The sequence below is a fragment of the Rattus norvegicus genome, chromosome 7 (assembly GCF_036323735.1).
Source record: "Rattus norvegicus strain BN/NHsdMcwi chromosome 7, GRCr8, whole genome shotgun sequence".
Taxonomy (NCBI): Eukaryota; Metazoa; Chordata; class Mammalia; order Rodentia; family Muridae; genus Rattus; species Rattus norvegicus.
Genome location: NC_086025.1, coordinates 88,628,287 through 88,652,739, shown reverse-complemented (window position 1 = coordinate 88,652,739; position 24,453 = coordinate 88,628,287). Strand labels below are relative to the sequence as shown.

General features: G+C 40.9%; 1 protein-coding gene across 3 annotated transcripts in view; it reads right to left on the bottom strand.

Moving 5' to 3' along the window:
* The window catches only part of Col14a1 (collagen type XIV alpha 1 chain), a 215,113-nt gene that overhangs the window by 174,200 nt on the left and 16,460 nt on the right, over positions 1–24,453 (bottom strand). For 2 of the 3 annotated variants that reach the window (XM_039079205.1, NM_001130548.2), the window contains exons 2-5: positions 20,377–20,501; positions 10,819–10,935; positions 4,711–4,854; positions 1,470–1,559 (exon numbers count right to left, since the gene is read on the bottom strand). In XM_039079205.1, the coding sequence (XP_038935133.1) occupies positions 1,470–1,559; positions 4,711–4,854; positions 10,819–10,935; positions 20,377–20,464 (439 nt within the window). In that variant the 5' untranslated portion in view covers positions 20,465–20,501. The remainder of the gene's footprint in view (positions 1–1,469; positions 1,560–4,710; positions 4,855–10,818; positions 10,936–20,376; positions 20,502–24,453) is intronic. The other variant, XM_039079204.1, reaches the window with a different exon arrangement.

Here is a 24,453-nt window from a genome sequence, read left to right as displayed (position 1 = left end):
TGAGATGTGCTAAAGCTTTATTACTGTAGTCTTTGTTAAGAGTCCGTGTGCATGTTAAACCTCAATGCAGTCATACCAAAGAAACACAAAAGAAGGAGCACACTCCAGGCCAGGAGAAGGGTAAGGCAGATAGAAAGGGAACAGAGACTGGAAACAGAGGAGGGACAATATAAAAAGTAAGAATTAATACAAAGCGAAGAAATAAGCGATAAGTCAAAAATGCTCAGTAATTTCAGCAGATGTAAGTGAACATGGTTATAAATCAACATAGCAATTTCGAGGTAGAATATTTAAAAGCCACTCAGTCTTTGCCTGAGGACACAAATGCAGTGACAGTTAAAAAGGCAAAAAGGGGGGTTGGGGATTTAGCTCAGTGGTAGTGCGCTTACCTAGCAAGCGCAAGGCCCTGGGTTCGGTCCCCAGCTCCGAAAAAAAAAAAAAAAAAAAAAAGAAAAAGGCAAGAAGGTATGTCATGTTATGCAATTGTTATGCATGTTATGCCACATACACTGATCAAGCCAAAATAATTAGTATTCAGATATATCTCCATGTATAATAAAAATATTAATTAAAATAAAAAAAGGCAAGAAGGGGTTGCTTTGTGACTACTGTACATAATAAAGGGGGTATAACTGCATTTATTTTAGACACTTAGGCTCTGAGGCCAAACTGAACAACTGATTATATAAGGAATTGTTATAAATAACAGAAGTAAATTTTCCCTAGAAATTCTAACTTTCACTGTATATGTCACCAGCACTATGAGAACTGAAAAATCGCCAGTTTCAAATAGAAGTGGACAAACATTAGTGGGGAAAATTAAAGCACATTTTTCTCAAGGACATGTGGACTGAATCTATCCGTTGGCCATATTTAAGTAATAAAATATCTCAACGAACGTTTAAAAATATCCCTGCGTACCACGTTCCCTGACGACAGTGCAATAAAGTCGGTCACTAATAACAAGTGAATATGTTTAAGATCATCACATGTTTAGAATTAATGACTTAATTTAAGTAAGGCATGGATTAAGGAAGACAACCCTGTGGAAAATACAAAATAGTAATGCTATACATCAAATCCAGCATGGGCAGAAACTTGGATAGTTTAAAAATACTTAGCACAGTGGGGGAGGGGCACAAACGAGAACAATGTGGAATAGACCGTTTACCACGGACTCCGGCCAGCGGGAGGTATCCACGAGGGGAGGTCCTAAAGTGAAGAAGCAACAGATACAGCAAGGAATATGACTGGATGGGCTTCCTGTGTATGCTTGGTAGGTTGTAGAGACTGGATGGAAGGTCCCCCATCCATACGCTGACAGTCATTGGGAAGATGGGGAGAAAAGAGCCAAAGGCCATTTTCATAACAGCTTGTACATCTCTGTTGATGGGACAGACTACTATGTATGTATTGTCTGCCGTCTAGCCAGCCACACCCATAGTGAGGTAAGCACGAAAGTATCTGACCTTCTGGTGAAGTTGATTTACTTCCGTTTCCTTTGTCCACAGCCTTGACTCTGGGCTTGGTTGGATCCTTTCTTTTCTCTAAATCTTTAACTAGAGGAAAAGGAAAGACAGGAAACATGTGATATTAATGTTTTAATTCTATACAAATATTGTGTTTAACTAAAATCCCTGTTAAAAAAAAAAAGAGTAATGACAGCTATTACTACCACGGTACAAACTCCTCTCCAAATGTTAGACCGGACATTTTCTTCAAGCTTGTCCTAAGGTATGAAAAGTAGTTAAGGCTTAGATCATGTGTGCACTGTGGACAAATGCATTAAATCAATTTAACACTTCAAAACAGCAGTAAAACGACATGATCATCACATCCGCAAACACAAAAGAATGAAAAGCCAAGATGCTAAAACTTAGCTTATAAAATCGGAAGGCACTGGCCTTAGCCTCACGTCTCTGGACTCAATGTATGAATATGGTTCCCACTCTAGAAATATGGTAACTGTGGACATTCTTGTTTGTAATTGCTGTATCTTCAGTAGAAGGTGGAGAACCACATAATTTTTCCTCCAAATGTTTCTCTAACATTTTCTTCACAGATGTAAACTGCCCTTATGGTGCCCGTGCTCCTGTAAACAGCCTCTAACACATGGTCCTATAAGCAAGCCTGATGAAACCCATTGGCTTATCAAAGAAGAAAAGGAAAAGGCATCATAGTGGAAGGGGTGTGGTAGGGATGAGAAGGGAATCAGTGGGAGAGAGGTGGGACACTGAAAGGTATCAGAGGATGAAAATGTCAAAATGATGTACACATATGAAAATGTCATAATGAAACCCATTATATTTCATTAATCTTTAGTAATAAAAATGCCAAAAGTAGTCTTGATATTTAGATGGTAATGTTTGTCACTTCAGAAAGGCAATATTCAGAGGCTAACAATTACCCCTCCTCCTCTGGTACTCCTAGAGCCACCTGAACCATTAGCTTAATATTCTATCACACTCCATGCCTGCCTCTCCACAGCAGCCTGCCTGCCATTGGTTGGTCCAAAGATTTCAAGGCCTTCACCAAATGTCATATATTCTATACAAATGTGCTGTGAAAATGGGGGGGGGCAAGGGCAAGATATTTCACTTATTTATTTCCTGCACTTGAAAGAAATGAGCAGGTAGACATGTTTGTAGGTCAGCTGCATGGGGGAGATGATGATCTCTCCAAGCATCCTTGTCGTCTTCTCCAGAAGATGGTCCTATCGATCCTGTCCCTGGAGAACCACTCCTCGCCCTTCCCACTGGCCTTTGAGCCTTTGCTGAAAGGTTCCAAGACTTGTCATCTACTCAGGGCTTCTCACCTCATTAAAGAAATCCTGTCTCTAAAGACCTTCTTTCCTGTCTTTCTGACTCCAAGAGATTTAATTCTGGGCTACAAGTAATAATTAAAACTAAAAGATATTTTAACCTTGCTAGATTCAGTAATCTAATTTTATAATACATCTTTAGACCCCTTTCTTTGATTTCTTAATCACCATCCTGCCTCTTTAAAATGCTTTGTTCTCAGTTTTTGCAAAGATACAATCATATTTTTTCCTATTCCACTACCCTATCTTTTATATTCTCATCTTTGGATTCTTTTCCTCCTTCCATTCCTGAAGCATGACTTTATGCTAAAGTTGCCCAGCATCTCTAAATACTCTGACCATAATTTTATCGTCAAACCATTTAAAATCTCATCCTTTATGGACTGTTTCCAAATCTACATCTGTCACTCCACCCACACTTGGGCTGTGACCCAGGTCACTTACATTTTCTAAAATAAAATGCATCTGCCAGTTTAATACTAGGAAAATTTGGGTTAAGAAATGCTAGGGGTATGATGAGAGTAGTTTCAGATGTGGGGTTCTGCAAATCTGTTCCCGGAAGGGGAGCACTTGTGTGTTACTGTTAAGATAGGCAGGCTGATTCAAGCAGAGGCCAATGGAACATACTTCCAAAGAGAAAAGTAGATGGCTTGGAAGCATTCCAAACAGACCACAGCACCAGCTTAGATGTGAATTAAAATTAAAAAAGTCCCTATGGTGGTAGGGCCACAAGTTCATACAGAAATTATGAATGTTGCTACTTCATGTAGGAACAAAATCAGTTAGAACCAAATTGTCATGCCAAGCGTGGTGATGCACACCTGTAATCCCGGGATTGGGAACAAAAGAACTGGAAACTCACACTTTCCAGGACAGCCTAGGCTACATAGTGGGTTCTAGGCTAGCCTTAACTACAAAGCAAAACTGTCTCAGAAGAAGGATGAGGGGAAGGAAGAAGAGGGAAAGAGAGGCAAGGAGTGTGGGCACAAGGACAGGGGTGGTAGTGAGGACTAGGACACCATAGCAAAGCCGCGTCACAACAATACATTCTCGTGCACAAGAATTTTAAGAGCTGCTCTCTGCTCTTAAAATCTGGAAAAAAAAGGGGGGGGGGTGTTTATGTATCAAAACAACGAGGGTTCAAAAGGAATCCAAGTCTCACGAGTCCTTCTCATGAACACCATTTTACAGCATGTGACCATGAGAGTTTTCAAGGCAGGGAAACCAGGCTGAATTGAGCTCTACCATATAGGGACCAAGACTACCAGAGAAATATAGAAGAGGAAAGAAAGCCCTGCAAAAATAAAAACAAAAACAAAAACAGAACCCTACTTCACCCACATTGGTAACAGCTAAATCATAACAGGCATGCTTACAGTTTGTCTACAGAAAGGCTGGCAGATCCAGCGACTGCCCCACCTGAGAAAAATGGGTAGAAGCCAGTGGCTTTCAACAGCCACTGAGAAAACTTTCTGGGGCCTGGAGTAAAGTTCCCTCTGCTGCTCCGCTGGAGCGCTTCATGAAACTCGGTCGCAAAGCTTTGACTCAAGTGAGCCAAACTGCGGCTCCTCTGTGCGATTCCTGTTTCTAAAAGCCCTTAAGAGACGTCATTTCCGGTACAACTATAGCAATTTAGGAAATAGAAGGACTGGAGTAAAAACACAAGGAGAGGCGGGACTGACTGTTCTAAAACCCAGAAAAGCTCTTAATAGTGTCTGGACAATGGGGAATCTCAAACACGTCAAATGTACCTGCGGACAGGTAGACTCTGCAAATGTCTTTGTTCAGAAGTCATAAAGAAAAGACTTTATCTCGGAAGCCCCCCCCCCATCCATCTACTATTTTAAGCTCAGAGCCCCAGGTAGTTCTTAAAGATGGTCAGTACATACTTCTGAACTGGCCCTGAGCTGGCTTGCTTTCCTTGTCTTTGTAGTAGGCAATAAGTTGAACGGTGTAATTCTGCTCGGGCAGAAGGCCTTGAATAATGGCTTTTGTTGCGCCGTTCTGGAGATTCATCTGGTTGGTTTTTCCCCCTGTAAAAAAGCAGAATGATAAACTTGATGATAAGCAGGAATAGCTGTATTCACTGAGAACTTTTATTAACCACAGTCAAGACTGTTAAAAGGCAGACGCTAATTTTTTTTTAATTTTGGTTGTAAGTATTTACCATGCACAGCACACCCTGATACATATCAGATGGTAACAGCATTTGAAATACACGTACTAAGACATATGTAATGTAATTATCATTGTCGCGTTCTGCGCATTCTCTCTACTTTCGATAACAAATGGCTGCCCGCTTAGTCACAAAAGACTTTCATGATAGCGCTCTATCACGTTAATTATCTAAGAGAGACTGTAGAACAAGGTTAGAAAGCAGATTTTCAACATCAGGTTCGGTCTTCAAAGAAGAGGCCGCCTCTTGCGTGTGCGTGCAGCGCGGCCCATGAGCTGCCTGAATGCTATTAACCACGCTGCCGGCACTGTTGTCCTCTGCTCCCTAGTGTAAGCCGAAGCACCCTTGCACCGTAAAAAACCTAATTATCTTACAACTGGCCACCACCAGCTCAGGATGCGGAAGGAAGGAGCACTCATTGCCCGCCTACTTAAAAGTCAGTTTGATTCAATAAACTAAAATGGCAAAATTCCCATCAAATTAGACTGATACCTAAGACTTTCTTGGAAGTGCTTTGGAGTTTAATACTGACTATTTACATGGAACCCCAAAGCACCTTCGGATTCTCTATCAATTTTCTGTCATTTATGGCAGCGATGAACAATCTGAAAAAACAGGAGGAAATTGATTCAACATGTCTGTCCCTCTAACGGCCCTCAGAGAGATTAAATTAATCAAATGTAGCGTGTGATAGTAAATTTTAATTACATCCCAATAAAAAAATCTAGACGTGAAATATTGCCTGCTGTCTATCCATATGGCCTGCTACTCAAGGAGGAAGCTGACTTATCCCTTACCAGAGCCTACTTCCTTTACTGTTCGAGATGTGAAATTTTGTTTCACAAACTCCTATCCTTAAGAACTCATCAGTGGCTCAGTGGTTGAAAGCACTGGCTGCTTTTCCAGAGGACCAGAGTCCCAGTCCCAGCACCACATAGTGGCTCACACTTGGCTGTAACTTCAGTTACAGTGCACAGGGGAATCCAACGCCCTCTGCTGGAATACGTGGGCACAACATGTAAGTGGTGTACGGACATCCATTTTGGACAGATACACATAGATTTAAAAAATAAAAGTTAATTCATCTGGAATAACAAAAAACCCAGGATAGCTAAAACTATCCTCAACAATAAAAGGACTTCAGGGGGAATCACTATCCCTGAACTCAAGCAGTATTACAGAGCAATAGTGATAAAAACTGCATGGTATTGGTACAGAGACAGACAGATAGACCAATGGAACAGAATTGAAGACCCAGAAATGAACCCACACACCTATGGGCACTTGATTTTCGACAAAGGAGCCAAAACCATCCAATGGAAAAAAGATAGCATTTTCAGCAAATGGTGCTGGTTCAACTGGAGGTCAACATGTAGAAGAATGTAGATCGATCCATGCTTATCACCCTGTACAAAGCTTAAGTCCAAGTGGATCAAGGACCTCCACATCAAACCTGATGCACTCAAACTAATAGAAGAAAAACTAGGGAAGCATCTGGAACACATGGGCACTGGAAAAAATTTCCTGAACAAAACACCAATGGCTTATGCTCTATGCTCTAAGATCAAGAATCGACAAATGGGATCTCATAAAACTGCAAAGCTTCTGTAAGGCAAAGGACACTGTGGTTAGGACAAAACGGCAACCAACAGATTGGGAAAAGATCTTGACCAATCCTACAACAGATAGAGGCCTTATATCCAAAATATACAAAGAATTCAAGAAGTTAGACCGCAGGGAGACAAATAACCCTATTAAAAAATGGGGTTCACCCCAGCTCCGAAAAAAAATGGGGTTCAGAGCTAAACAAAGAATTCACAGCTGAGGAATGCCGAATGGCTGAGAAACACCTAAAGAAATGTTCAACATCTTTAGTCATAAGGGAAATGCAAATCAAAACAACCCTGAGATTTCACCTCACACCAGTGAGAATCCCTAAGATCAAAAACTCAGGTGACAGCAGATGCTGGCGAGGATGCGGAGAAAGAGGAACACTCCTCCATTGTTGGTGGGGTTGCAGACTGGTACAACCATTCTGGAAATCAGTCTGGAGGTTCCTCAGAAAATTGGACATTGAACTGCCTGAGGACCCAGCTATACCTCTCTTGGGCATATATCCAAAAAATGCCCCAACATATAAAAAAGACACGTGCTCCACTATGTTCATCGCAGCCTTATTTATAATAGCCAGAAGCTGGAAAGAACCCAGATGCCCTTCAACAGAGGAATGGATACAGAAAATGTGGTACATCTACACAATGGAATATTACTCAGCTATCAAAAACAATGACTTTATGAAATTCATAGGCAAATGGTTGGAACTGGAAAATACCATCCTGAGTGAGGTTTGGGTAATCACAGAAAAACACACATGGTATGCACTCATTGATAAGTGGCTATTAGCCCAAATGCTTGAATTACCCTAGATGCCTAGAACAAATGAAACTCAAGACGGATGATCAAAATGTGAATGCTTCACTCCTTCTTTAAAAGGGGAACAAGAATACCCTTGGCAGGAAATAGAGACGCAAAGATTAAAACAGACACAGAAGGAACACCCATTCAGAGCCTGCCCCACATGTGGCCAATGCATATACAGCTATCCAATTAGACAAGATGGATGAAGCAAAGAAGTGCAGGCCAACAGGAGCCGGATGTAGATCTCTCCCGAGAGACACAGCCAGAATACAGCAAACACAGAGGCGTATGCCAGCAGCAAACCACTGAACTGAGAATAGAACCCCCGTTGAAGGAATCAAAGAAAGAACTGGAAGAGCTTGAAGGGGCTTGAGACCCCATATGTACAACAATGCCAAGTAACCAGAGCTTCCAGGGACTAAGCCACTACCTAAAGACTATACATGGACTGACCCTGGACTCTGACCTCATAGGTAGCAATGAATAGCCTAGTAAGAGCACCAGTGGAAGGGGAAGCCCTGGGTCCTGCTAAGACTGAACCCCCAGTGAACTAGATTGTTGGGGGGAGGGTGGCAATGGGAGGCGGATGGGGAGGGGAACACCCATAAGGAAGGGAAGGGGGGAGGGGGATGTTTGCCTGGAAACCGGGAAAGGGAATAACACTCAAAATGTATATAAGAAATACTCAAGTTAATAAAAAAAAAAGATTTAAAAAAATAAATAAAAGTTAAGTTTCAAAAAAATCTGTTATAAAATGCACAAATGTTATGTAATTTATACTTTTCTAAAAAAGTTTTTAGAAAAACCTGATTATTACAGTCTCTCTTTAGAAGACAGATGTACCATTTTGTGAAATATTTTAAGATTGCAATAATAAAAAATGATGCTTTAAAGTCTATCTAAGCCAGCACTTCCCAAATTTATTTGACTATTAACTCGTTTGGTTGTGTAATTGCTATTGGTGCCTTGCAGAACACCATGGAACATTCTTTGGGAAAGGCCGACATAAAAAAAAGACCTGGACCATGACTCACGGTGCTAAAATGTCCATAAACTTTTTGCAGTTAAATGCATTTATTACTCTTTTATTTGCTGTGTTTAATCAAGTAGATTATAATGAGCCTAAATTGACTGATTGACTTTGGCCAGTCTAATAAGAACAGTAGATAACATAATTATTCATTAAGAAATAATTTTACTCACAATTTTTGTCAGTGGAGGTATTTAAACAAGTTAGGCACTTAGTGTTTGAGTGCACTGTGTCAGAGGGAATTGGATAATCACGGGTGAGGTTTGGTTCACAAAGCACTTGAGTCAGTGTGATTCCTCAGTGATGTGTGTCTGGAGTGCTTAACAATTTAATATAATTAGCAATTAACCTATAGAAATTAAAACACTGATTGACTAAGAAAGTATTTCCAAGACCTGACATAGGGAATTCCCCAGTTCCATAAGGTGGCAAAGGAATAAGTCTGCAACACTTAAAATTAACGAGCAAACTAAAAGCTGGGTGCTTTATCTACCTATATTTTTTCTGAGATTTCTAAATCTAATAATGGGCAAGATTACACATTTGTGACCATGAAATCAGTTGAGAAATGGTCCTCAACAGAAAGAAGTCCAGGTTTATATGCCCTTCTTCATCACCCATTATAATTATATTACAAAAACATGTATTATGGTGCAGATCATGGCTAGTCTTCATTGTCAAGATGACCAGATCCCAAAAGAGGCAGGTGGGGTACATCTCTGTATACATTTGTCCCTATGTATCTGTAGACAATTATCTGAGCAAGAAAAAAAATCTTTAAATATGGGTGGCAGCAGCATCCCATGAGCTGGGGATCCAAATCGCAATCAAAGGAGAAAAGAGAGAGCAGTGAAGTGGCAGCATCCCCTTTTCTCCCTGCCCACTTCCAGGTCGACTCTGAATCAGACAATTGTCCATTGCCACACATGGCCACTGCTATGATGGACAGAGTAACCATGGACTCAACCTCTGAAACCAGAAGCCAAAATAAATCTCTTCTCCCTTGAATGCCTATGCAGGACACTCTGTCATGGCAGAAAAGTAACTGATGCACTGAAGTGATGATGTAATTACGGAGAAATTATGTACTTGTGTCTGAGGATGAGAGATAACATGAAGTGTTCCCATGGTAACCGTCCTGAGCAATCACTCTATGGTAGCACTGCTGTGTGTATGTCTATTGTTCAGGTCCTTTGGTCATCACAGTCAGAACTTCCCAAACTTCAATATTACAGGAATCTCTTGGGTTCTTTTCTACAGTTTATTGACTGACTGGAAGTATAGGGCTGTATCTCATATTCTGTGTGTCATATGAGCTTCTGAGAAATACTATGTGCAATCTCAGAATGCTTCCATGGGGATGGTGATAATGTTTCTTGCATTCTACACAATAAGAAAATGAGGCCCTGAGAGGCTAAATAAACTGCCTGGACTTTACTACTTATGGGTAACAGAAGTAGAATTAGAAATCAACAAATCCAGGGTTGACTCTCTGTGGCTCCGTGACACTCATTCAATTCCCCTACATTCCCTTCTTTGGTTGAATTTATCTGTATAATAGAAGTGTGAAACATGAGACTTCACCCATAATTTAATCACAACTTTATATCACACCTTTATGTAGTGATCAATAAGTCTATCTGATCTATATATTTCCCGGTGCAATTTATTTTCAAAATGTCTAGTTGATGATTATAATTTTGATGTTTGATTACTAAGTATGATTTATAAAGTTGATTAATAATGACTTACAAGCACAACTATTGTACACGTAGGTGTAGTATATCTTTATGGTATCTGTCTTATGGTTTTACTACTGTGAACAGTCACCATGACCAAGGCAATTCTTATAAGGACAACATTTCATTGGGGCTGGCTTACAGGTTCAGAGGTTCAGTTCATTATTAGTGAGGTGGAAGCATGTCAACATCCAGGAAGGCATGGTTCTACATCTTCATCTGAAGGCCACTAGGAGAAAACTGTCTTCCAGGCAGCTAGGAAGAGGGTCTTAATGCCCATGCCCACAATGACTTAATTCCTCCAATAAGGCCACACCTCCAAATAATGCCACTTCCTGGGCCAGGCATATTCAAACTACCAGTGTACATGTATCAAAAAGTGTTTTACTTAAACATGAGTGGTATCTTTATTTTTAGTGGTTTTAAATTTGGGGGAAATTTTAGCTAGAGAAGAATTAATCACAGTTAAGCCCAAGAGCCACATTATTTCCTTAATGAGAAGAGAATTTGTCAAATTCAAAACTAAATTAAACCAAGTCTTTCACATAGTCTCCTAAAGCAACATCCAACACTACATATTCTTGACCATCCATACATAGAAAGTTCCTAACAGAATAGAGCAAGTTTTCTTTACCTGAAGCAGGAGCCACGAGCAGTTTGTAGCCACCAAATTTCCCTCTTGGTGCTTTCCATGAAATCTGTATACTGTCATGGGATATTACATTATATCTTAACCTTGTGGGTGGAGCCACTGAAAAAGAAAAACAAATATGAAAATTTCAAATTTAAATTACAGAGTCAATGTAGCATAACCAAAAATACATAAGACTTCATCAGTCTTGAAAGATGTTCTTTCTACAACCCTAATAATGAGTCAATCAGAGAGCAAAATGAGACAAATGTGAAAGCTTGTGCTTTTTCTCTCAAGGGATACCCCTTTGTCAAACAGCATTGACCTATGACATGGGGTTAAAATTGATTATTTAATACCCATACAACACTCCACAGACCCAAAGAAGCTAACGAGAAGGAAGGAACAAGTGAGGATGTTTGAATCTCATTTAGAAGGGGGAATAAAATAGTCATAGGAGGCAGCTGGAGGGAGGAAACTGGGTGGGAGAAGGGATGGGGAGGGGAAGTGAGGGGATTCAGGATCAGGTGTGGGGAGAGGTAGGAGAGATGGCCAAATAGCCAGGAGAATGAACAGAACTCTGTAACTAGTGGAGGTGGGTGATGGGCACATCTCAAGGACATGCCAGAGACCTGGGATAGGAGAGGCTCCCAAAAATCAAAGGGGTGGCCTTAGCTTAGACTCACGACAGTGGGGATATGAAACCTGAAGAGGCAGGACACCCGGTGGAATATTAGGAACATGAACACATCCACAAAACTTTCAACCCAAAATTTATTCTGTCTACAAGAAATGTAAGGATGGGGGAATGGAACAGGGACTGTGGAAATGGCCAAACAATAACTGACCCAATTAGAGACCTACCCATGGGCAAGCACCAATTCCTGACACTATTAATGATACTCTGCTATTCTTACAGACTAGAGTCTAATATGGCTGTCCTCTGAGAGACTCCACCCAGCAGATGTCTCAGACAGATGCAGATACCTACAGTCAAACATTGAATGAAGCTTAGGGATCTTTATTATGGAAAAGTTGGGGGAAGGATTGAAGGGCCTAAAGGGGATATGAACTCCATAAGAAGGCCAACAGAGCCAACTAACCTGGACCATTGGGGCCTTTCAGAGATTGAACCAACAACCAAACAGCATACACTGGTTGGACCTAGGCCTCCTGCACATATGTAGCAGATGTGCAGCTTGGTCTTCATGTGAGTCCTGAACAACTGGAACAGGGGCTATTCCTAAAGCTGCTTCCTGTCTGTGGGATATGTTCTTGTAACTGGGCTTCCTAGTCTAGCCTCAGTTGGAAAGGATGTGCTGAGCCTCACAGAGAGTTGATGTGCCAAGGTGGAAGGATACTCAGGGGGACTCCCAACCCATCAGAGGAGAAGGGGATGGGGAGATAAGGAAATGATCTAATCTGTGAGAGGGGGAATCAGGAGGAGGACAGTGATAGGAGTGTAAAGTAATTAATTAATTAATTAATTAATAAAATTGAGTATCTACATCTCCTTCAGAAATTGAAGCCAATCTTGCAGAATTCATTATGTGTCAAGGATGTGTTTTCTACTTGGAACATGAAAACTTCTCTACCCTATAGAGACCATTGCATGTATGACTTCAAGTTTTCCCCTGTGACAATCACATGGTTTTGATAATATAATATTGGAGGAAAGTATTCCAGGCATATTATGGTCATAAAATATTCATCTTAAAGCATTTGAGAGAACCTAGAGACATGGCTCAGTGGTTAAGAGTAGGTACTGCTTTTGAAGGTGACCCAAGTTCAGTTCTCAGAACCTGTCTCAGGGGACCCAAAGCCACCTGTAACTCCAGCTCCAGGGGATCTGATGGCATCTTTTGACCTTGACAGGCAGGCACTTGCACTCATAAGCGCACACACACACACACACACACACACACACACACACACAGAGAGAGAGAGAGAGAGAGAGGGGGGGAAGGGAGGGAGGGAGGGAGAGAAAGAGAGAGAGAGAGAGAGAGAGAGAGAGAGAAAATTCTAAAACGGTAAATCAATCACTGAAGATAGTGATCATTAAGAAATTCAGGATCAAATGCAAGATGATTGTGTTTTTTAAAGTTTGGTCAATTCTTCTGGAGAATCTGAACCCCATGTCAGGTATGTAGCACATGATCATAATTCAGGCCATAGCATTTGATTTTTCAGAACTGTCAAAAAGTGCTAAGATCTCTTTACTTTCATGTAAGTCATTAAAACTTCAGAATGCATTTCAGAACCCTCTGTAAATGCTCCAGGGTTTCAAAAAGAAGCTCTTTAGCATGAACACTTTTACTTAGTAATATCTAAACAAAAGTATTAGTTAGCACTACCCAAAGTCTGTATATGGACTGACCCAGGGCTCCAACTGCATATGTAGCAGAGGATAGCCTTGTAGGGGCACCAGTGGAAACGGAAGCCCTTGGTCCTGCCAAGGCTGGACCCCCAGTGTAGGGAATTGTTGGGGGAAAAGGTAATGGGAGGGGTGGGGAGGGTAACACCCATATAGAGGGGTTGGGGGACTGATGGCCTGGAAACCGGGAAAGGGAATAACATTTGAAATGTAAATAAGAAATACACAATTTAATAAAGACGGGAAAAATGTAAACAAAAAAATCCAAAAATGCAGGAAAAAAAAGTATTTGTTAGCAGAAATGTCACACCCATTACCCACTCTGTGCCTTTTTTTTTTAACTTTGGGACCCAGTGTTGGGGAAGGAAGCTGATGTTCTGAAAAGACATGAGGTATAATACAAGCTCAGGCATTGGTTTGCTTTCCAGTTTTGTCACTGATTAGCTGAACAGACTAAACTGAATGACCAAGCCTTCCAAAGCCACTTTCTTAGCTTTCAGAAGAACTGACACTTTTTACAAAGCTTCGATTATAACGTTAGACTAATTGACACAATACTACAAGTGGCCTACCAAAAAATGCTTCCCCTTCCTCTCCTTTTAACTCATGATGGGCTTTAAGAACTCATTTAAATCCTCACTAAAATATATCACTTGCCTGACTTTAGGATAAGAGAACCAAGGAACAGTAACTGAAAACCTTGTTCAAGTTCACACACAAGGGGTCACAAGTTCTGACCCACAAGAAATCCATGGTACTGTTTTTGAAGGAGACCCAACTTCAGTTCTTTACAGAAAGTCGCAATGAGCTATTGACCCAAGCTAGACTCATTTGGGAGGGGGAGAGTCTCAATTGAGAAAATGCCTCCATAAGACTTGCCTATATGAAGGTATGTCAGGCATTTCTCTTGATTAATTATTGATGTGAGGGACCCAACTGTGGGTGGTGCCATCTGTCGGCTGCTGGTTCTGAATTCTGCTATAAGAAAGCAGGCTGACCAAGCCATGAGGAAGAAGCCAGTAATCGTCTCTCCTCCATGGCTTCTGCTTAAGTTCCTCCCTCTAGGTTCCTGCCTTGGGTTCCTGCCCTGACTTCCCTCATTGAGATGACCTGAGAGCTGTAAGCTGAAATGAACCGTTTACTCCCCAAGTTGCTTTTGACTGGTATTTGTCACATCAGTAGAAACCCTGACTGAGACACTGTTCTACAATTCTCTAGGCATTTGGAATCAATGAGCACAGGACATTTCTCAAGAACAATATCTCCTTAGACTTGTTTTAATCATGCATAAATAGAAAGTGCTATTTACAGCACAACAAAACCATTAGTTTTGGAGTTTCAACTTGATATTCTGGCTAATGGGAAGATACAAACTTATCAAAAGAACAACTTTTTTAGTACCCAGCATTTTAAGGAACGTAGATAGTATTTTTTCAGTCTTTGACATGTGACTGCATTTCTATTCTTGTGGGGAATGTGACAAATACGAATTAAGAGTTTGAGGTAACATTTCTGAGCTCAATCAAATCAGGGGGTTTACATTTATCTCTGACAAGCTTTCGCATGAATGCGTTGGTGAGAAATCGGCCTACCTGGGACCCATGAAGTGGAAAGGGACAACAAGCAGGTGTGGGTTTGAGCTAAGCCAATTCTGAGAGGTTCAGTGGACTCTGTTAACATGCCAGGTGTGCTGAGATCTCAGGGAAAGCAGCGAAACTAACAGCATTCAGGATAGCTAGACTAGACAGTAGACATCTGTAGATTTCCTGCGTAGGCTATTTTCCTTTGAATACTGTGTGAGTTCATGGTCCTCAGCCTCTCTTTAGCCAACAGCTAATTTTCTAAGCTGCCAACAGAGAACAATGAGAACCGCATGGACTGTGTATCCTCTTTATGAAATGCAGATGTTCGTCTAGAACCCAAGGAGATATGCCTTCCATAGGCCTCCTCAAGGAAACAAAGGATGAAGCCAGTGACACAACAAAAGCAAGGGTCAACTCTTTGTGATTTACAAATAGTCCCTATGAACACATCATGCCACCACAACCGTGAAAAGCCAGGTCACATTGAACTCCAACAGAAGCCTCTATATTCTGACAATCACTAAAACAAAAATCTTTGGATAGATGCAAAGCACACATTTTTGCCTTCAGGGAGGGGGAACACATTGCAAAGAATGAACGTTAATTAAGACAAAGTTAGCTCCTTCTGCACCCCCAGCCTCTTCCTTTGGAAGGCACTGGGACTCAAGCCAAAGCCAGGGCAAGCAAAATTGACAGAAATACTGTAAAGAGTCATAGAAAAATAATTGCTCTTATCTCACAGAACAAGAATCTATGTGGTTTTTTTCCTCTTTGCAAGCAAAAGGGACGTGCTTCCCATTTCATATGTGCCGTCCTCAACTTCCAGTAAGTGCTTGAGTGAACTTGATTAAAAAGTTAATCTGTGTCGGTTCAAATCCTAACCTTTTCAAAAGGGCAAAATCAAGTGTAAAGTTTTGTTTGGGGACACACACTGGGAGCCTCGAGGAAGCCAACAGATTCTTCCTTTGGGTAGTGACATGAAGTTAGGCTTAACAGAAAGTACTTGTGTGTACATGAACTTCACCCCAGAGGGGAATGAGGAAGACCATCCACTTTTATCTTCTTTTTACTGTGGCTTGTTTCCAAAAGCACAAGGGGCTTTGTCTTGCTGTGCTGCACTGTGCTTTGTTAACAGGACAATTTGACAATCTTCCCATAGGAATCCATGGAAGGAAAAGCAGTTTTTTATTATTCCATAGTCTATCATCTAGCTTCTCATTTGATAGACTTCTGCTCTTTCCCAACTTCCTTTCCCCATGACCTCCTTCCCTCTCCCTCTCCCTCTCCCTCTCCCTCTCCCTCTCCCTCTCCCTCTCCCTCTCCCTCTCCCTCTCCCTCTTCCTCTCTCTCCCTCTCTCTCTCTCTCTCTCTCTCTCTCTCTCTCTCTCTCTCTCTCTCTCTCTCTCTCTCCCCCTTTCCTCTCTCTCTTGCCTCTCTTGCCTCTCACTTGCCTCTCTCTCTTGCCTCTTTCTCTTGCCTCTCTCTCTTGCCTCTCACTTGCCTCTCTCTCTTGCCTCTTTCTCTCCTCTTTCTCAACTCACTTGCAATGTTGCTGTTTTTGAGAAATGATGAATTATATAAAGATTTGCCTAATGAGATATTTTCATAAATTACTTTAACACTGTTTTTACATAGGGGTTCAACCAGAGACATCTTGTGCATGTCAGTGCCCATGACCTTCAGCTACACTTCACTGGTTAGGAAGTACATGGGTGTCTCAAGCCAGGTCAAGCAGGATCCCCAACCCTTACCCCAACTCCAACCCCTGGAATCCAAAACTCAAGTCCAATGATAAAAGGAATGACAGAAGCTAAGTGTTTTCATCTCGATGGACTGTCTATTGGGAAAGGTAGTTAGTCCCTACATGTGGCATGTCTAGACGTCAATATTTCAGTCTTTTCCAAGTTTAAGACCATAACTTCAATTTTGATTAAATGAGACACTATGTTATCTACTAGTAAATACATTTTGAATTGGCCAAAGAAAATTGAAACTTTTTGCAATCACAAATCACTTCTGATAGAGATGCTACAGTCAAGGTCATAGTGAATAGTTTCCTCTTCAAAGCATAGGCATGGTGGCACATGACTGCATTTCTAGCTAAAGTGGGAGAATTATGGGTTCTGGCCCAATCTGGGCCACATAACAAGATCCTACCTTAATAACAAAGTTTATGAAGCTAAATTGATGTGATAATGTATGGTTTTTATTCTTTTAAAAAATCTTTAAAAGTGAAGAAGTACTTTGGCTGTTTTTCTGAAATAGACAAATAAATTAGGTTTTCTCTTATGCATTTTTTCTATTAAATGCGTTGCCCATTGCTGTTGATTTATGCATAGGGCGGGTTAGATTTTGTAGGACACTTAACTGGAGGATATACTAGTAGTTCTTTTAATCTCATTAATAATATAATATGTTATAATTTCATGATCCATTATAAAGATGGTCAACACTGCAGTTAGGCAAATATTTTCAACTTCCAAATATGTTGGGCTACTCACAGCACAAAAAAGCACACGCTCATGAGCTAACATGGGCGTCTCTATGAAGTAACATAAAGCCTACGTGAGAAATCTTCGCTTTCACATGCCTTGTTTTGTTTTGTTTCTGAGGTAGTGTCTTATGTAGCACATGCTGGGCTTGAACTTACTTTAGGTGAAGATGATGAATTCTTGATCCTCCTGCCTCTGTGAACCCCCTCCATGTCCCTCCTGATATCAACTGCACTATTGCTGTAAATTTCATAAGTGGAGTGGCTGGAAATACCAAGCTGGGATTACAAATGCCACCACATCCAGCCTTGCCTAGAATTTGAAGTGGCAGTTGCTTTATCATCATTCTAAGTAAATATTGCTAGAAACCAGTGCAGTTACTGTGACGTTCTGACAGAATGTGCAGACCACCGTTCCATCATTACATTAGGCAGGCAGACACAACTTTCATCATGGATCTTGTTCCACACTTCACTTCTAAGATGTAGTTCCCTGACTCTTCCCAGAGCTTTTGTAATCTCTTCATCTTCATCTTCTTCTACTTCTTCCTCCTCCTTCTCTTCTCCTCCTCTTTCTCCTTTTCTTCTTTTTTTCTTCTTTCTCTTTCATTGATGCTCTCAATCAGACATTTTTATTCTACTGAACTCATGTCTGAGAATGTTCTTCTGGCTTTTTCCGTGGAACTAGCACTCTCTAATAGTATCTCTAGGGCCCCTAAGGTCTCTAGCTGCTAACTGTAAAATACAATACAATTCAACTACAAGCTCTCCTGCCTTAATCTTTTCCTATGAACTTCATCAACTGCACACCTGCCAGCCCCACCTGGATTCCTCCCGAAAGCTTCAGGCCCCACATATTATCTAAGGAAGAACTTAATACCTTCCACTTAAATTATTCTTTCATCTATTAATCTCTTCCACAAATACCTTGTAGCTGAGACTCAGAAACTAAGGAAAGGCTGCTTTTAATGAGCTTCAGAAATCAAACAGTTGGGGTAGGAAAATAGCCAGCTGTCCTGTCCACTCAGGTCTCCATCAAGAAGCTTTAGAGTCACCTCTTAGCCTCCCTCTCCTCTACCTGCCTCCACACTTCATCAGCAAACCAACTCCTTCTCTTCTACCTCATGCAGCCACAGTATTCTCTCCATCCACATTGCCTGCTTCAGACTTTTAACACCCAGTTTATGAACAATTTGATATTTTAGCAGTCTGGCAACCTTACTCACTCACACCAGTGCCTAAACCCCCTTACGAGTCACAAGGACAGGTAGTGTCGTTATCAATTTACAATATAAAATCATCTACAATATAAAATTATTTGAGAATTATCAACAGTCTAACACTAATTTGTTTTCCAATCTTTGCTTTTTGCTCCAGCCCCATGGGATGTGCGCTGATATTATCTGTTAGTACCTTTATCTACCTAGCAACCGGTAAGCTTCTTGATAAGAAAAAAGAAAAGCCTTACTCAGCTTAGCTCTTTAATCACAGACACACAAACTGTGTCCCATGACCGTTCATTTGAAACAGAATAATCTGGCTGACAAGGTGAATCCAGTCAGTGCACCTCTGGAGATACTAGGTAAGAAATGTTTACAGCCAGTGACGTCACTCCAAAAATAGCAGGTTCTAAATGAATCAAAACCAAGGTGGCACCCGCTGATCGTTTCAGTGACTTGCTTCATTCCTAAGGACCTCTATCCTGCATCCTGGAATTGGGGACCAAGTTACCTCTAAAAACATTCTTTTGCCAGTGTAGATAAGACAAACAGAATCTGTCTCCTGAACCACTCACTGTGTGTTCAGTGAAGTGGTTGAAAATATGGCTGGCCGGGGCTGGGGATTTAGCTCAGTGGTAGAGCGCTTACCTAGGAAGCGCAAGGCCCTGGGTTCGGTCCCCAGCTCCGAGAAAAAAAAAAAAAAGAACCAAAAAGAAGAAAATATGGCTGGCAGCCCCCAGGTGCACGCACGACAGTTATTTGAACTTGCAGAGAGTCAACTTCCGTTCCAAACAGGTGTGCCTAGCTTTAAAGAAGCAGGGTGTGGCTATTCAGTCATTTAATCTTTCGACCCTCAGCTCCAGATACAAGACGTATCTTCCCGGAACCCCCCTATCGCATTTGTGCTTTTTGCTCTAGTGATGACTATTTGAGCTGCAGCCGCTGAGCTCCTGCAGGATTGTGCATTTGTCTAGTTATCGTGGTGTACATGCATACCATGTGCACAGACTTCATGACTAGCACAATTCTGTGTAAAAGGCCAGACAGTAGACATATTTGGCTTTGAAGAACTACAGTACCTGTCAGGACCACTATCCTCTGACACTGTGGCATAAAAGCAGCCATGCACAAAATGTAAGCAAATATACATGTAATAAAACTTCATCCAGACAGTGGCCCATGGATAGTAGTTTGTTAACCTCAGACTTACAAGAAATGGGGTTTAAAACAGTACAGATCTTGCTAACACAAAGAGTAGATTTCACAAACCCTTTTAAAAAATCAGAATAAAGTCACGTATTGGTGGCAACATCTACTAGACCCTGGACAATTTGAAGCTGTGTTCAGTTTTTGAAAAGACAGTATAATTGAGAACAAAGTTTGAAGTGATAGAAATATACACAGTTATGACAGCATACAACTTTAACCCAGTTCAGGAGCCATGGAAGCCAAGTCTCTATACATTTGAGGCCAGCAGTGTCTCTACATAGAAAATTCCAGGCCAGCCAGAACTACAAAGGGTGGCTAACGGCTAACATATCTAAAAATTAATATAGAATAATGTATTATAGACTCTCTGGGAAATAAGACAGGAATAAGATACACATACATATATGCTATTGCTATTTATCAATATAACCGACCTGGCAACATGCAGTTTTAATTTTCAAAGATATTTTCTGATCGCCTTTTCAGGCAGCCTCTCCTAACCAAGTACAAAATGACTATGCCCAGAGTTTCTGGTGATATGATCCTGGGAGTATTGTTCTCCTTTGCTATATAGCAAATGGTTGACAAATGAAAACAGCTGGATTGTCTGCCTGGACACACACTTGTACCAACAAAAGATTGTGAGGATGACAGACCCAAAGGGTAGGATGGATTTTCAATTACCTTGCCCCCGAACGATGGTGCAGAAATAAGCAACTGCCAAAAAAGCCAAAATCAGCCAGGCCCGCATCTTGCATTGCAAAATCGTCATCTTATTTTCTGCCTCTTACATCGGGTGCAACAGCTGCCTGGAAACAGAGGGGAAATGGAAAATAAGCATATTTTGTCATTCAGGGTAAACACGAGGGCCAACGTGGCTTAGAATTGATAAGAAGCAAGCAAATCCCTAGAGTGCTGGGTATTTCGCTCTCAAATACAAACTGACAGAAGAAAGCTCTCTTTCCCTCGAAAATTCTGTATTGTATACAATTACTTGAAATATTTGGGGGGGGCTGGATAGGTGACATACACCTTTTATCCCAGGACTCAGGAGTCAAAGGCAGACAGATCTCTATGAGTTTGAGAACAACCTGGTCTACATAGTAAGTCCCAGACCAGACAGCACTACATAGTGCCTTTCTCAAAAGAAAAAAAAAAAAGGCAACATTAAGGTTGTAAGAGCCGCAGGTGATGACTCAATGTGCTACTGCTCATATAACTCACAGAGAAAAAGGTAACATCGCACAAGGCCTACACATGTACACAGCAGATAGAGTCCCAAAGCTAAAAATGGGCCAGTGGACACAGGGACCCATTATGAAGATGATGCCTGTAATGATACCTACTGACAAAGAAAACTCGGTTTTCTCCAGTGGAGTTTCAGGGTATGTTCCATGCTCAAGAGTGTTGACCAATACAGAAAGAAAGAAAGAAAGAAAGAAAGAAAGAAAGAAAGAAAGAAAGAAAGAAAGAAAAGTGAGAGAAGGAAGGAAGAAAGAAAGGAAGGGAGGGAGGGAGGAAAGGAGGGAGGGAGGGAGAGAGAGAGAGAGAGAGACCTCAAATTGATATTTTTGTGAACTTTTTGCCTCATATTGTTTTGGGTATTTTTTGTCTTACTGATTTTTGCTTGTTTATTTTGATCTTTGATTTTGTGGAGTTGTTCATGTGTGTATCTGTGTGTGTGTTTTTTTGTTGTTGTTGCTTTGAGTGGGTTTTTTGGTCTTGTTTTGTAAAGGGAGAGAAGGAGGACAAGAAGATCAAGTTGGGTGGGTAGAAAGACAGGGAAGATCTGAGAGAAACTAGGGGAGGAAAAACATAAGAAAAAGAGAGAGGGAGGGAGGGAGGGAGGGAGGGAGGGAGGGAAAGAAAGAAAGAAAGAAAGAAAGAAAGAAAGAAAGAAAGAGAAGTGAGAGAAGGAAGGAAGAAAGGAAGGGAGGGAGGGAGGAAAGGAGGGAGGGAGGGAGAGAGAGAGAGAGAGAGAGAGAGAGACCTCAAACTGATATTTTTGTGAACTTTTTGCCTCATATTGTTTTGGGTATTTTTTGTCTTACTGATTTTTGCTTGTTTATTTTGATCTTTGATTTTGTGGAGTTGTTCATGTGTGTATCTGTGTGTGTGTGTGTGTTTTTTTTTGTTGCTTTGAGTGGGTTTTTTGGTCTTGTTTTGTAAAGGGAGAGAAGGAGGACAAGAAGATCAAGTTGGGTGGGTAGAAAGACAGGGAAGATCTGAGAGAAACTAGGGGAGGAAAAACATAAGAAAAAGAGAGAGGGAGGGAGGGAGGGAGGGAGGGAAAGAAAGAAAGAAAGAAAGAGAGAAAGAAAGAAAGAAAGAAAGAAAGAAAGAAAGAAAGAAAGAAAGAAAGAAAAGTGAGAGAAGGAAGGAAGAAAGAAAGGAAGGGAGGGAGGGAGGAAAGGAGGGAGGGAGGGAGAGAGAGAGAGAGAGAGAGAGAGAGAGAGAGAGAGAGACCTCAAACTGATATTTTTGTGAACTTTTTGCCTCATATTGTTTTGGGTATTTTTTGTCTTACTGATTTTTGCTTGTTTATTTTGATCTTTGATTTTGTGGAGTTGTTCATGTGTGTATCTGTGTGTGTGTGTGTGTTTTTTTTTTGTTGCTTTGAGTGGGTTTTTTGGTCTTGTTTTGTAAAGGGAGAGAAGGAGGACAAGAAGATCAAGTTGGGTGGGTAGAAAGACAGGGAAGATCTGAGAGAAACTAGGGGAGGGAAAACATAAGAAAAAGAAAGAAAAAGAGAGAGGGAGGGAGGGAAAGAAAGAAAGAAAGAAAGAAGGAAGGAAGGAAGGAAGGAAGGAAGGAAAGGAAGGAAGGAAGGAAGGAAGAGAGAGAGAGAGAGAGAGAGAGAGAGAGAGAGAGAGGGAGAGGGAGAGATAGGGGCATTATAATGGGTTGAGATGTTCAGGCTGAACTGTGAGTCTGTTCTGAAAAATAGGTGTAAATTGCTTACTCTGCTTAAAACAGAATCTTTTCCAATCATGTGTCCCTCCTGTATCCATCTCTGTAAGGTAAAATCTACTGTCACCCTGCATTACCTACAAACCACAAATGAGGCCTACCTTTATACTGGTGATCAAAGAGAACTTTCTAACAAGAAATCACTGCTCAATTTTCCCCTCATGAGTTGAATAATCTCCAATCCTTTGATCTTTTCTCACAGCTCTTTTTGTTTCTAATATATATGAATCTGAAACTCTTCCAAATACCTTTTTTTATGGTAGTTAAGGGAGAGGTACAAAAACAGAGTAAAAAAGACTAGAGAGGAAGAAAGAAGTCAGGAAAAGGAAAGGGCAGAAAAATAGAAAGAGAGAAAAGACAGAGGAAAGGGCTTTATACTTGGTATTAGTATAAAAGGTCATTCTATTGGCCACAAATGCATTTTAAGTCATTGCATTGGATAATTCTGAGCTCTTTCCTTGAAGATTGAGAAGACATTTGTGTAGCCATGGTAAGGTGTCCACACTCCTATGTGTTAATAATCTCTCACCCATGTTCCTGTGAGCGTTCATAATTAAACTCATTGGTTAAATAATCACAAAACATGAAGTAGGAGGGGACTAGTTGGGTAGAAGAAAGAGATCAGGGGCTGGGGATTTAGCTCAGTAGTAGAGCGCTTACCTAGGAAGCGCAAGGCCCTGGGTTCGGTCCCCAGCTCCGAAAAAAAAAAAAAAAAGAACCAAAAAAAAAAAAAGAAGAAAGAGATCAGTTGGAGTATAGAAGGATAAGGGGGAGTAATAGGGAAGTAAATGCGATGCAATTACGTACAGTTATGAAATTTTCACAACAAAATCTAATATATAATTCAAATATACTTTTAAAAGCTATAACATACTATCTAAAAGTTTTGTTCTACGAGAACATCTTTACTCATCTGTCCAGTCACGTATTCACTCAATTTTTTTATTCAAAACTGTTCCACACAAGATCTAAAGCAACTTTACAAGTGTCACTGCGTTTTATTCATCTTAATATGTATTCCACTTTCTGTATGTGGAAAAACATTCTAAATACTTTATCTACACAAATGCAACTTGACCCGTAGAAACTTCCTTAGACCTCACAGCAGCCTTTAGAGTGACCATGCTTTGAACACTGGACACAGCAAGTCACAAGGGAATATCAAAATTGCAGGGTTTGTGAAGCCCAGAGTAGGAAGTTTACTTAGGTAGACCAGATGAAGAACAGCATTCTCAGAAAGCAGTCCCACAGTATCACTCTTCGTACCAATGTGTGCATACCTTAAAATCCCTCTTCTTGTTGATCCTGTGTCCTACTTGCAACTCTGATTTGGTAATAAAAGACCCTAAGCCAAAAAAGTAGCTTAATAAGAATGTATCTACTTGGCTTACAATTCCAGGTTACAATCCATCTCTTGGAGGGAAGTCTAGTCAGAAACTCAAATAGCCATTCACATCATTTCCTCATGTAAGAGCAGAGAGAAAGAAATGCATTCATACTGCCTGCTTGCTCTCAGCTAGCTGTCTCCTGCCCTGTAACATTTAGGACCTTTGCCCAGAGATTGGACAATAGGCTAGGTCTTCTGACATCAACTAACAATCAAGACAGTCCCCAAGAGATTGAGTTCCCTCAACTGAGGCTCTCTTCTTAGGCGATTCTAGGTTGTAAATACAGGCTCCCACCCCTAACCAAGAAGCATCTGCAAGTGACACCATTGACAAAGAAAAATCATGGAGTCTCACCAGGTATGTTGTCTACACTTTCAGGGCTGGACCCAAGTCCAAGAGTAGT